The sequence below is a fragment of the Chiloscyllium plagiosum genome, unplaced genomic scaffold (assembly GCF_037043375.1).
Source record: "Chiloscyllium plagiosum isolate Xiang-an unplaced genomic scaffold, Cpla_swu_hap1 HiC_scaffold_1, whole genome shotgun sequence".
Taxonomy (NCBI): Eukaryota; Metazoa; Chordata; class Chondrichthyes; order Orectolobiformes; family Hemiscylliidae; genus Chiloscyllium; species Chiloscyllium plagiosum.
In genome coordinates this window covers 51,386,202-51,399,865 of record NW_028270139.1, presented here as the reverse complement: position 1 = coordinate 51,399,865, position 13,664 = coordinate 51,386,202, and the positions used below count along the sequence as shown (strand labels likewise).

The 13,664-nt window shown below is 41.7% G+C and overlaps 1 protein-coding gene across 3 annotated transcripts in view; it reads right to left on the bottom strand.

The window, feature by feature from the left end:
- The window catches only part of slit2 (slit homolog 2 (Drosophila)), a 464,730-nt gene that overhangs the window by 24,895 nt on the left and 426,171 nt on the right, over window positions 1–13,664 (bottom strand). For all 3 annotated transcript variants that reach the window (XM_087986800.1, XM_087986798.1, XM_087986799.1), the window contains 3 exons: window positions 6,564–6,701; window positions 2,727–2,967; window positions 1,588–1,718 (listed from right to left, as the gene is read on the bottom strand). In XM_087986800.1, coding sequence (XP_087842926.1) covers window positions 1,588–1,718; window positions 2,727–2,967; window positions 6,564–6,701 — 510 coding nt within the window. The remainder of the gene's footprint in view (window positions 1–1,587; window positions 1,719–2,726; window positions 2,968–6,563; window positions 6,702–13,664) is intronic.

Genomic DNA, 13,664 nt, shown 5'->3' with positions numbered 1-13,664 from the left:
GACCTGACAATCACCAGCCAGATACTGATACTGCATGTTCTCCAGAGAGCAGCATGGAGTTGACAGCTGCACACAAGATAGTGGAATGCAACTGAAGGAAGGAAATCCCCATGTGCCAATACAGACAAGTCAGCTGCAGGCAACTCCAATGAGGACTTTAGTGTATAGGAAACAACTGATAGGCAGTGGGCACTGGATTGCTCGTGCACTGGCAGGTCTGCCACAAAACTGCCTTAGGCAATACGAAAGAGCTCATCTCCAACATAACACAGGGCTCTGTGCAGAGCTTGGAGTCTGTCCTTATCACCTTAATTCCATGATATCACTTACGGGCCGAAAGTGATGTCTCAGCTTCTACTGCAGTACAGGCAGAAGTCAGCCAAAATCTCCGTGCTGCAATCGGAGCTCAACCCAAGGGTAATGCATCTTTGCTTGCTGCGGTGTAAGGTTAGACAGCTGCTGCCTCATTTGTCTACATAGTATGTAGACCTTCACAGTAAATCCAGCAAACTGTTCTCTCAGCAGAATACCAGGACTGAGGAGGCACTAAGATATGTCTCAGAGAATGTGTCAGGAGGTCCATTGAGTTCAAATATGCTGTTCTCAGTCAGGATGAGGACAGCCATGTTTTTCTCATGCTCTTGCTGTGACATTTCAGCCAGCCCAGAGTGCTGCCACTTCAGATAGTCAAGATCATCCTGCAACACTATCTGCGTTCTTATCTGCTCAGAGTCACAACCACCTACCAGATCTGCTGTAGCTATGAGAGCTAACACTGTAATAGGAACACCAAGACAGGCATAGGCTTTGGAAGAAAGCACGGAGGTACAATGTGATTAGTTCTGTTTCATATTGGAAACATTGACAAAGTTGTGAATTTCTTTTTACAAGATGTCCTATTCTAGACTCTCAATTTTATCTTGTATTGCACAATCTATTTATTTTATTGTGCCGATTCTTTAAATATTTTTGCATGGCTGCACACAAATAATAAATTAAATGGATCATGTTTATGCTTGGCTTGTGTGGTAGCTATTTTTCAACAGTCAAAGACAGTCAAAATGACCTCAGCTGAAAGTCCCACGTTGATGCCTTTAAAGAATGTGAGTGGAGATCCATCATGCAGCTGAATGCATAATCAACTGGGCATGCTTAAAACAGACCATTGGCAAGACCTGGGAGGTCCAGTGCTATATCAGAGTTGGACACTGACTGATGTCATGATCTCCCATTCTATATGTATTCAGCACATGCATAGTGAGTTTGTCCTGTCACATCTCCCAGTTGACAATGACATGCACTGCATCAGAAGTGACAGGAAACCTATCCATTGCTATTTTTAACCTTCTGAGCTTCTACGATGGTACTAAAGATTCCAATTTTATGGTCTCAGTGCCTTAAATAGAAAATATTCCTTAGAATTAATGACTAACCTTTATGGAGATAATGTTTGCAAAATAAAAATCGACCTTTTTTTAAAAGCAGTTCTCCTATACTATACATGTTACTTCCCCCATCTTCATTTGCCAAGCATTCTTTGTATGAGGTCACAATTGCCAATGGAGGGAGAGTTCATCCATCACTCACCTGTAAATGGCTGATGCTGGATAGGTACCAGTGTCATAGCTGACACGTACCCGCCCACGGAAAAGCTCCACAGCAATGTGATCACTGTCCCCTTTGTACAGCAATATCCCATTGTCTTCATCTGTAGCAACCTTAGCAATGTCAAATGAAAAAAATCAGCTCATCAGATCTTCATGGAACTGTCACGGTAGATATTTATTGTGAGCAATGGTTCTAAAAATGTAACATTGGATCAGATATCCACTATATGCAATGCCTAAAATTCAGTTCCACTACAAGCATTTATATGGAGCATTGAACAATACAGCATAGGAACAGGCCCTTTGGCCCATCATGTCTGCACCAACCCAGAAGCCATACTAAACTAATTCTATTTGCCTGCACATGGTCCATATCCTTCCATTCCCTGCCTGTTCATGTGTCTGTCTAAAAGCCTCTTTAAACATTGATATTGTATCTGTTTCTATGATCTTCCCTGGCAGCTCGTTCCAGGCACCTACCACCCTCTGCATAAAAAAAAGTGTCTCACACATCACCTTTAAACTTGCCACTCACATTTTAAACCTATGTCTCCCCCAGTATTTGCCGTTGTTTTTCTCACTTTCCCCTCCTTGCTGCAGATACTAGGCTCATCTTACTTGTGTCTTGCCTTCCCTTGAAGTGCAGGCACAAACCCAAGCAGTAAGGTTGCTGGCAGTAAGCAGTCAAAGTGTGTGGATGACGTTACAACAATCTTTCTTAGAAGTAAAAGTACAAATCTTGAAACGTGAAGAAATCTCAACCGGTTTAAAAAGGCTTTATTCAGCATTAGTAAGGAGTACTTGGTAAAACTTACAATGTTTGTTTGCAAAAAATACATCAAAATTCTGACTGAAACACAAATGTATCATGGTCCATGAGAATGACAATTTCTCCTGATTATTATTCCTCGATTCAGATAGAGGTTTAGTGCAATTTAAATCTCAGAAGGCATGTTTTGAGAAATATGATCGCAAAATAAAAGTAAGTTAAGACCTGAATATGTATGTAAACTGGACTTCTGTAGAAAAGTTATTTTTTTGTGGCTGAATTGACATAAGAGTCTTTAATAAAGACACATACCTAATATTAAGTACTGCCAATCGGAACATTTTTCTTACCTGGAGAGAGATATTAGGCTGAAGCTGTATATTTGGTGAGGGAATCTGGAGGTAGGAATCTCTGTTGACAAAGTTCACACTAACCAATTTTTCACACTTGTTGCCTTCATAACCAGCCAAACATTGGCAAACTGGCTCATTTCCAATTTCAATACACTGAGCTCCATTCTGGCATTCAAAATGATCACAGGGGCTGGTGCGAGGTAAAACCATTGGTGGGGTCAGCTCACAAAACAGACCGCTGAAAAAGATATTTAATAAGAAAATGGGCTTTAGTGCTACTAGAAAAAGTTTTGTAAGATATAAATAATGCCTGAACAAATGCAGCATCTATCAAACAGTCTGAGATTGTATATTCATCAATGAAGCGGCTAAAGTCACATTCAGAAAATAAGGAAATCTAGAAGTTTGTATCATAAGCAAAAGCTCCAAGAATGGAAATCAATTTAGTAGATTGGAACTAAATGAGTAGGTATCATTTAATCTGTAGAGGTGGCACTATAAGAGTGCCACTTAGCCCTGTGGCCATACAATAAGATCTCACTGTTGACCTGACTGTAACCTCAAATTCACATTCCCACTTTCACCTGATAACCTTTCATCCTCCTGCATACCAAGATTGATCAACCTCTGCTTTATAACCTGGGGAAATGTTAAACTGACCATTTTGGAGGGAAGAATAAAAGTATACTATCGAAATGGTGGAAAATTGCAGAGGGATCTGTGTTGCCCAGTGCATGAATCACAAAAGGCAATTCCGTGCCTTTTTGATAAGCTCCCATTGCCTCCTTTTTTTCTACCACATGTTCATATTAGGCACCTGTAAACTACTTCTTTACCATTAGTCATTGCTACCCAAACCATTTCACATCCTAGTTGCCTGAACTTTACTAATTTCTCATGATATGGAGATTCTCGTGTTGGATTGGGGTGGACATAGTTAAAAATCACGCAACACCAGGTTATAGTCCAACAGGTTTATTTGGAAACAGTACCTTTCGGAGCGATGCTCCTTCATCAAGTGGTTGTGGAGTGTAAGATCATAAGACACAGAATTTGTAGCAAAAGTTTACATTGTGATGCAACTGAAATGATATATTGAAAAAGACCTGCAATGTTTGTTAAGTCTCTCATCTTTTAGAATGGGCATGTTGGTTTCAGTTCTTTCATATGTAAATCCCAGAACTTTTTTAAAAGTTACACTCTCAAGTGAACTTTAACAACAGGTGCCATGTCAGCCCAAATAATGCAATGAAGGTGTGAGGTTAAAGTCTGTCAGTGCTTCGATATTCAGACTGATTCTATTTCTAAAAAAGGGATTTACAGAATCTTACATGGACTCATGCAGTTTTTGAGCAAAATAAAATGTAATTCTACAAGTACAAATTCACCCTACACATATATATGTGTGTGCGTGCATGGTTGTGTAAATGTGAGGGGGGAGTGTGAGTGAGAGAGTGTGTGTATATGTATATGTGTGTGAGTGTAAGGGGGTATAAGTCTATGAGAGGCCTGAACAGGCTGTGAATCAGTCTGAACATTGGGACATAGACAGCCAGACTTTAACCTAACACCTTCAATGTATTATCTGAGTTGACATGGCACCTATTGTTAAAGTTCACTTGAGAATGTAACTTTAAAAAAGAATCTGAGATTTGAAAGAACTGAAACCAACATGGTCATTCTAAAAGCTGAGAGACTTAAAAAACAATCCAGGTCTTTTTCAATATATCATTTCAGTTGCATCACATTGTAAACTTCTGTGATAAATTCTGTGTCTTACAATCTCTACTCCACAACCACCTGATGAAGGAGCAGTGCTCCGAAAGCTAGTGCTTCCAAATAAACCTGTTGCACTATAACCTGGTGTTGTGTGATTTTTAACCTCATTTCTCATGATTGTACTCATACCATTGTTAACCAGCAGAGCTACCTCTCCACCTTCTCATATCTTCTGGTCCTTCCTAAATATGCTACGTCCTTCAATACTCAGTGACCAATCCATGTCGTCACACAGCCATGTGTCTGTAATGCTTACCAGATCTTATTTCTTTTTACACGCTCAGTTAATCTCTTTTGTTTTAATGCTATGTGGATTCAGATGGAGAATCTTCTGTTTTATCTTTTTATTCTTTCCTGTAACATTTCCAGGCTCATCTGTTGATTTCTACTCAATCTGCAGTCTTTAGCCCTTTCTATCACTATCATTTTGTGGTATTAAAGCCTTTCTCTTTTGCCTTCCCTGTTCTTTGATTTATCACGTTTTTCAAAGTTTGATCTCTTCCCCCACTATTCAGTTTAAAATCTCTCTACTTCTCTAATTATGTGGTTCACCAAAACATCAGCTTTAGCACTATTCAATGGAGACCATGTGTATGAATTCCAATTTCCCCAGTACCGGTGCCAGTACCCTCTGAGCCAGAACACACTTCTCCCACACCGATCTTTCAGCCAAACATTCAAGTCTCTAATCTAATTTGCCCCATGTCAGTTGGACATAGCTTAATTAATAACCAATGATTATAACCTTTGAGGTTTTGCTTCCTGATGTGATGCCTAGCTCCTCTTTCTATGGCCCAGATTTTCTGAAGGCCAGATAGTTGTTTCTGCCATAGAGATGGGAGTTGCATGTCGGGACCGTACACAACTCCCAGTGTTGTGGAGGAGCTGGTGTCAGACTGGTGTGGACAAAGTCAGAAATCACATGACACCAGGTTACAGGCACTACACCTGATGAAGGGGTTCCACTCTGAAAGCTTGTGATAGCAAATAAACTTGTTGGACTATAACTTGGTGTCATGTGATTTCTAACTTTGTCAATTCCCAATGTAGCAGACTCCAAAGGAATTGCCCAGGAGATTGAAGATTCCCTATGCCTGGACTGTGATTCTATTCTCCCATTTACCATGTCCAAAACACAGCAAATCAACTGGTAATTTTCTAGTTCTGCTGAACATTCTGGTGATATATTAGGAGAAAGGGGTGGCACGGTTGCTCAGTGGTTAGCACTTCTGCCTCACAACGCCAGGGACCCAGGTTCGATTCGGGCAACTATCTGTGTGGAGTTTGCACATTCTCCCCATGTCTGCGTGAGTTTCCTCCGGGCGGTCCGGTTTCCTCCCACAATCCAAAGGTGTGGAGGTTAAGTGAATTGGCCATGCTAAATTGCCCATAGTGTTCAGAGGTGTGTAGATTAGGTTTGTTAGTCATGGGAAATGTAGTGTAATTGACTAGGAGAATGGATCTGAGTGGGATACTCTTCAGAGGGTTGGTGTGGACTTGTAGGACTGAAGGGCCTGTTTCCACACTGTGGGGATTCTATGATTCTCTATGATTCTATGAAAGTGAGGACTGCAGATGCTATAGAATTCAGAGTCTAAAAGGGTGGTGCTGGAAAAACACAGCAGGTCAGGCAGTATGTGAGGAGCAGGAGAATTGATGTTTAGGGCGTGAGCCCTTCATCAGGAATGATATATTAGTATCAGATGACTTGCACTATGCCTTGTGGGAAGGCCTGTTACAATATTGACCAATACTAACAATTTGAAGAGGGTGGCCATTCTCTGATTCTAGCTTTGGCATTGATGACAAACTTGTGGTGAGCTTGTTTCCTCTGCAGTCATACAGTACTTTCACTATCAAAGCTCACATCCGTGAGTCAACCACATACTTTACCTCCATGCTTCAAATATATACAAACGCTGACACTGCTGTCATAAGTTAAACCAGTTTTTGAGAAACACAACTGACAGGGTTTTATGAATCAGTGTATTCCTCAGAGTGCCCTGCTTTGGCAAAACTCTTTACATTCCAAATATCTCCCCCAACAAGGCCCACCTGTAACCTTCTGGACAGATACATGTGTACCCATTCACTGCATCGATGCACTGTGCATTGTTTTTACACTTGTTCTCCTGACAGTCGTCATAGTCAATGTCACAATGTTCACCGACATATCCAGGTGTGCACTCACATCTGTAAAACAGAAAGTAATCTCCAAAAGTCAGATAAAATACTCATCAGTTAAGTATTTCATAAATCGTGCTTTCTTTGCAAAGGATGTTGTCCCTGATCAACCTCTTCTTGGATGCTGTCAGAGAAATGTTGGTTACTTTCCAAACGCCTCTGGGTAATCAGAAATGTGGATTACAGAACCTGATGCCTTCAATGCGATTTGTTCATACTTATAGTTGAGCACCACTGTGAAAAGCCTGGTCTTCTAAAGTTTCAGAGGAAATATTATTGGTATTTATATTTTGGAAAAGGATTCAAGTCTCATCAGAAATAAAATAAAGAACTATGAATGCTGGAGATCTGAAACAAAAACCCCAAATTGCCAGTGAAAATCACCGGACTCGAAACGTTAACTGTGTTTTCTCCCCGTAGATGCTGGGTTTTTCCAGCAATTTCTGTTTCAGGTCTTGTCAGACTCTCATACGTCAACTATCGGGAGCTCAGCAAAAGGTGTTCTCTACTCTGTTCATTCAATATCAACATCAAACTGTTCTTGCTTAAAAGGAAGTTTCTTTTCATTGGAAGGCTAACGGTCTACTTAGACCAGCTGTGCTTTTCTAGCCCCATCCTTTTTGACTCTGATTCTCCAGCATCTGCAGTCCCCATTTTCTTCTACTTAATACAGTCTGGCCCAGGCGGTTATTGAACCCTTGTAATACTGTTGGCAGTGTGCACAGTTTATACAGTGGCACAACAAGGCTTCATGTGTAGGCGTGCAATGACTATTATCTACCTGCAGGCAGAAAGGAAGTGCTATAGCAGCACCTGCTTAGAGCTGGATGATATCCAAATCGCAGTATACAACTGCTGTTTTCGATAATTATGTGCACTGTGGCGAATATGCCCATTTATATTTAGTCATTTCATAACCACAGTGAAAGGAAGCAAAGGCACTAAAGTTTATTGGAGAGTCCCTCCCTGATCAACAGTGCAACAAAACTTCAGAATGAAAAATAAAGAACAGCAGATTCTGGAAGTCTGAAAAAAAACCTGAGAAATTGCAGGAAAAGCTCAGCAGGTCTGGCAGCATCTGTGGAGAGAAGACAAAATTAACTTTTCGGATCCAGTGATCCTTCTTCAGAACTCTTCAATGACACGTCGTGCCTGAAACTTATAGAGGTTGGGATGCAGAGGGGTAAAACTAATACCTTTGCGGAGTACAGAGATTCTGGGGTTGTGAGGTTTTTTTTAAATGTTGTATTCTTGTATTCACAAATGCTATTTTAAATTGAATTGAAGTTCTTGCTAGACTCTGCCAAATAAAGTGAATTCTGCACCATTAGTTTTAACTCTGTTTTAGTGAATTATATCTTCAATAGAGATTTAAAACATATTATTGGTTGTTCTGCAGTGATTCGTGCTTTTTAAATCTGTTTCTTTGTAAGACTGCATCCCGAACTTCTTACTGGGTTTTCCCACCTTATAGTGGAGATCAGATCTGCATTGCTGCAACTACGTGGTATTTTCTCAGATAACCACTGCTGTTATTATCTGGTATTTTACATGTCTAGCAATGCATGATACTGGCTCAGGGCCATGAGAATTAGTTTGCTGCCAACAAACTTTCTGTTTGCTTTGTTTTAGGCTTATCTAGTGATTAGCATTACAGGGTACACCACTACAGAGTCTCTGAGAAGAGGCAGAGTTCTTAGGTAATGAAAAGGTTTATGCACGATAGCAAGAAATAAAACTACATTTATTTGGTCAAGGACCTTAGGGAGTAGGTGGAGATGCATACAGCCTTTCTGAAATCTACAGCAGGATTCCTCCATTCAACTCACCAATTATGTGAAACATCAGGATAGTTTGGAAACAATGCAACCTGAATGAACATTAACCCCTTCCAAACCTCATTTTACAAATTCCTTAATAAAAATTTGATTAGACCATACTAAGAATGCTTTGCACCATGTCCTGATTTTTTTTAATGGAGTATGACACAGAAACACCAGAAGAAGTACCAAATATATATGGATGAAACCAGAGCAAAAAAGACTCTCTATATTTGTTTTATTTGTTCACAGGGTGTGGGCATTGCTGGCTTGGTCAGTATTTATTTTTCATGCCTAATTGGCCTGGAGAAGGTGGTGGTGAGTCAACAACTTGAACTGTTGCAGTTCTTGAGTTGAAGAGACACCAACAATGGTGTTAGGAAGGAAGGTCCAGGATTTTGAACCAGTGACACTGAATGTATGGCAATATAGTTCAAAGTTAGGATGGTGTGTGGTTTGGAGGGGAACTTGCAGATTGTAGTGTTCTCATGTTTCTGCTGTTACTGTCCTTCTTGATGGTAGGGGGTCATGCATTTGGAGGCGATATTGATGGAGACTTGTGAGTTACCACGGTGCATCTGGTAGACTGTACGCACTGCATTTATTCTGCATCAATGATGAAAGGAATAAATGCTGAAGATAGTTTATGCCTCGGCACTGAAGTAGGCTGCTCTGTCCTGCACTGTGTCTTCTTCAGTGTAACAAGGGAGCTGCAACCATTCAGACAAATAATGATTATTCTGTCATTCTCCTGACTTCTGTCTCGTAGATGGTGGACAAGGATTTGAAAGTGAATTATTCGCCACAGAATTTCTAGTCTCTGACCCATTCTTGAAGACACAGTATTTGTTTAGCTGGTCCAGTTCAGTCAATGGTTCTGTCAACTTCCACAGTGTACACAGTGGGTGATTCAACACTGGTATTGCAGTGAACTTGAGGGGGCAATGGTCTCTTAATAGAAATGGTCATTGAACGGCATTTGTGTGGCAAGAATCTTACTTGCCAATTGTCAGCATAAGCCTGGACATTTTCCAGATCTTGTTGCATTTGAACATGGGCTACTTCAGTGTCTGAGGAGTCGGAAATGGTGTTGACCGGTATACAAACATTGGCGAACATGCCGACTTCTGACATTATATCGGAAAGAATGTCATTGGTGAAGATTTGAAGGTGATGGGGCCTGGGATACTATCCTGAGAAACTCCCACACAGATGTCCTTGGACAGAGATGAACAGCCTCCAACAATCATAGCCATCATTCTTTCTGTCAGGAATGACTCCAATCAATGGAGTGATTTCCCCTAATCAATACTGACTCCAGTTTTGTTCGGCCTCCTTGATGCCACACTTGGTCAAATCCTGGTGCTGATTCAAATAGCTTAAGTTTTAAGATAGCGATGAATAAGGATAAGTCAGGAGGTACTAAACTTGGGGAGAACAAATTACATTAGTATTAGGCAAGTGCTAGGGAGTGTTAATTGGGAGGAGCTGTTATTGGGCAAGTCCACATTTGACATGTGGGAGTTGTTTGAAGACCTGTTGGTGAGAGTTCAGTACCGGCATGTTCCAGTAAGGATGAAGGACAAGGATGGCAAGGTAAGGGACCCTAGGATAAAGAGGAAGGTTGTGAATTTAGTCAAAAATAAAAAAAAAGCACACATAACATTTAGGAAGCTAAAATCAGACAGGGCCCATGAGGAATATAAAGTAAGCAGGAAAGAACTCAAGCAGGGAATCATATGAGCAAGAAGCACCATGAAATGACTTTGGGAAGTAGGGTTAAACAGAATCTCAAGGCATTCTAGTAATACATTAAAAATAAAAGGATAACTAGGGAGAAGGTAATACCACTCAAGGACAAAGCAGGGAACTTGTGCTTGGAGGCAGAGGATGTGGGTGAGATCCTAAATGACTACTTTGCATTGGTGTTTACCTGGGAGAAGGATATGGAGGATAGTGAAGTTTGTGTAGACCATGCCAATCTGCTAGTGCATTTTGAGATCAAGAAAGAAGTGTTGGGTCTCTTCAAGAGCATTAAAGTGGATAGGTCCCCAGGTCCTGATAGTATCTAGAGATGGAAATGTGTTGCTGGAAAAGCGCAGCAGGTCAGGCAGCATCTAGGGAACAGGAGAATCGACGTTTCGGGCATTAGCCCTTCTTCAGGAAGAAGGGCTAATGCCCGAAACGTCGATTCTCCTGTTCCCTAGATGCTGCCTGACCTGCTGCGCTTTTCCAGCAACACATTTCCATCTCTGATCTCCAGCATCTGCAGACCTCACTTTCTCCTGATAGTATCTACCCCAGGTTTTTGAGAGAGGCAAGAGAGGAGATTACTGAGACCTTAACCAAGATCTTTGTATCCTCACTAGACACTGGAAAGGTTCCGGAGGACTGATAAGTAACTACCTTTGTTCAAGAGGTAAAGAGGGATAATCCAGGAAACGATAAATGTCAGATCGGTGGCTGGGAAGCTACTGGAGAGAATTCTTAGGGGTAGGATTTACACGCATTTGGAAAAGCATGGCCTAATTAGGGTCAATCAGCATGGCTTTGTGTGGGGCAGGTCATATTTTACTAATAACTGAATTTTTTGAGGAGGTGACAAAGATGATCGATAAGGGTAGAGCAGTGAATGTTTTCGACATGGATTTTACCACAAGGTCCCTCACATAAGGCTCATCGAGAAGAGTAAGATGCATGGAACCCACGGTGACTTGGCTGCATGGATTCAGAATTGGCTTGCCCATAGATGGCAGAGGGTAGTGGTGGAAGGGTGATTTTCTGGCTGGAGGTCCATGATTAGTGGTGTTCCACAAGAATCTATACTAGGACCTCTGCTGTTTGTGATATATATCAATGACTTGGAGGAAAATGTAGATGGATCGGTTAGTAAGTTTGCAGATGATATAAAGATCAGTGGAGTTGCAGGTAGTATTGAAGGTTATCAAAGGATACAGTGGGATATGGTTCAATTGCTGAAATAAGCAGAGAACTGACAGATGGAATTTAAACTGGGCAAGTGTGAGGTGCTACACTTTGGGAGATCATTTGTTAAGGAAAAGTATAAAGTTAATGGCAATATCCTGAGACAGAAGGTGGTGGTGGAGGGTTGTTTTTCAGATTGGAGGCCTGTGTCCAGTGGAGTGCCATAAGGATCAGTGTTGGGTCCACTACTTCTCATCATTTATATAAATCATTTGGATGTAAGCTTAAGAGGTATAGTTAGTAAGTTTGCAGGTGACACCAAAATTGGAGGTGTAGTGGATAGCGAAGAAGGTTACCTCAGATTATAGCGGAATCTTGATCAGATAGGCCAATGGGCTGAGGAGTAGCAGATGGAGTTTAATTTAGATAAGTGCAAGGTGTTGCACTTTGGGAAAGCAAATCTTAACAGGATTTATACAAATGGTAAGGTCCGAGGGAATGTTGCTGAACAAAGAGACCTTGGAGTGCAGGTTCATAGCTCCTTGAAAGTGGAGTCAGAGGTAGATAGGATAGTGAAGAAGGCGCTTGGTATGCTTTCCTTTATTGGTCAGAGTATTGAGTACAGGAGTTGGGAGGTCAAGTTGCTGCTGTACAGGACATTGGTTAGGCCACTGTTGGAATACTGCATGCAATTCTGGTCTCCTTCCTATTGGAAAGATGTTGTGAAACATGAAATAGTTCAGAAAAGATTTACAAGGATTTTGCCAGGAGGATTTTAGCTATAGGGAGAAGTTGAATAGGCTAAGTCTGTTTTCCCTGGAGCATCAGAGGCTGAGGGGGGACCTTATAGAGGTTTATAAAATTATGAGGGGCATGGATAGGGTAAATAGACAAGGTCTTTTCCCCTGGGGTGGGGGAGTTCAGAACCAGAAGGCATAGGTTTAGGGTGAGAGGGGAAAGATATAAAAGAGACCGAAGGGGCAACTTTTTCACGCAGAGGGTGGTACGTGTATGGAATGAGCTTCCAGGGGAAGTGGTGGAGGCTGGTACAATTGCAACATTTAAGAGGCATTTGGATGGGTATATGAATAGGAAGGGTTTGGAGGGATATGGGCCAGGTGCTGGCAGGTGGGACGAGATTGGGTTGGGATATCTGGTCGGCATGGACGGGTTGGACCGAAGGGTCTGAATCTGTGCTGTATGTCTCTATGACTATGACTCTACAGAGGGATCTTGGGGTTCAAGTCCATAGCTCCCTGAAAACAGCCACATAAGTAGCTGGGGTGGTAAAGAAGGCATATGGCCTGCCTGCCTTTATTGTTCGGGGAATTGAATACAGGAGTCAGGATGTCACATTGCAACTTTATAAGACTTTGTTTTGGCCACACGTAGAATATTGCATTCAATTCTGGTTGCCACATTACAAGAAGGATGTGGAAGCTTTGGAGAGGGTGCAGAAGAGGTTTACCAGGATGCTGCCTGGATTAAAGGGCATGAGCTATAAGGAGAGTCTAGAAAAACTTGAATTGTTTTCTCTGGAGTGACTGAGGCTGAGGGGAGACTTGGTTGAAGTCTGTAAAATTATGAGATGGATAGATAGGGTTGACGATCAGAATCTTTATTCTCCAGAGTTGAAATGTCTAATACTGGGCAGGCATGCATTTCAGGGAGAAAGGGAGAAAGTTGAAAGGAGATGTGAGGGGCAAGTTCATTTTACACAGGGAGAGTTAAGATTCTGGATTGTGCTGCCAGGGGTTGTGGTGAAAGCAGATATGATAGGGGCATTTAAGCACATGAATATGCAAGGAATGGAGGGATATAAACCCCAGGGCAGGCACAAGGGATTAATTTCATTTGGTGTCATGTTTGGCACAATGTGAGCTGAGGGGCCCATTCCTGTGCTATGTTCTATGTTCTAATTAGTGTTTTTCAGCATAGAATGCCTGATCCCAGCCTACCCCAGGAGATAGCTGGCAAACCCAACAGAATAGGCAGCCATCTGAGGGCACAGGAAAGCAGTGCAGCACACATGTAATCCCTGAACTGCCAGTACATTGTGGTGAGCTCAAGGATAATGGGAGTCAATTGGCTCATTACTAATACTAACTGACATCTTGCTGCTGATCACCAGGAACACTGCCTCAACCTCTCCTGCCTTCTGTTTATTTGGGGAAGGTTTGCTGCTGATGGGAAACCGAAGAACTCTCCCACAATGAAGAGAGCCTGG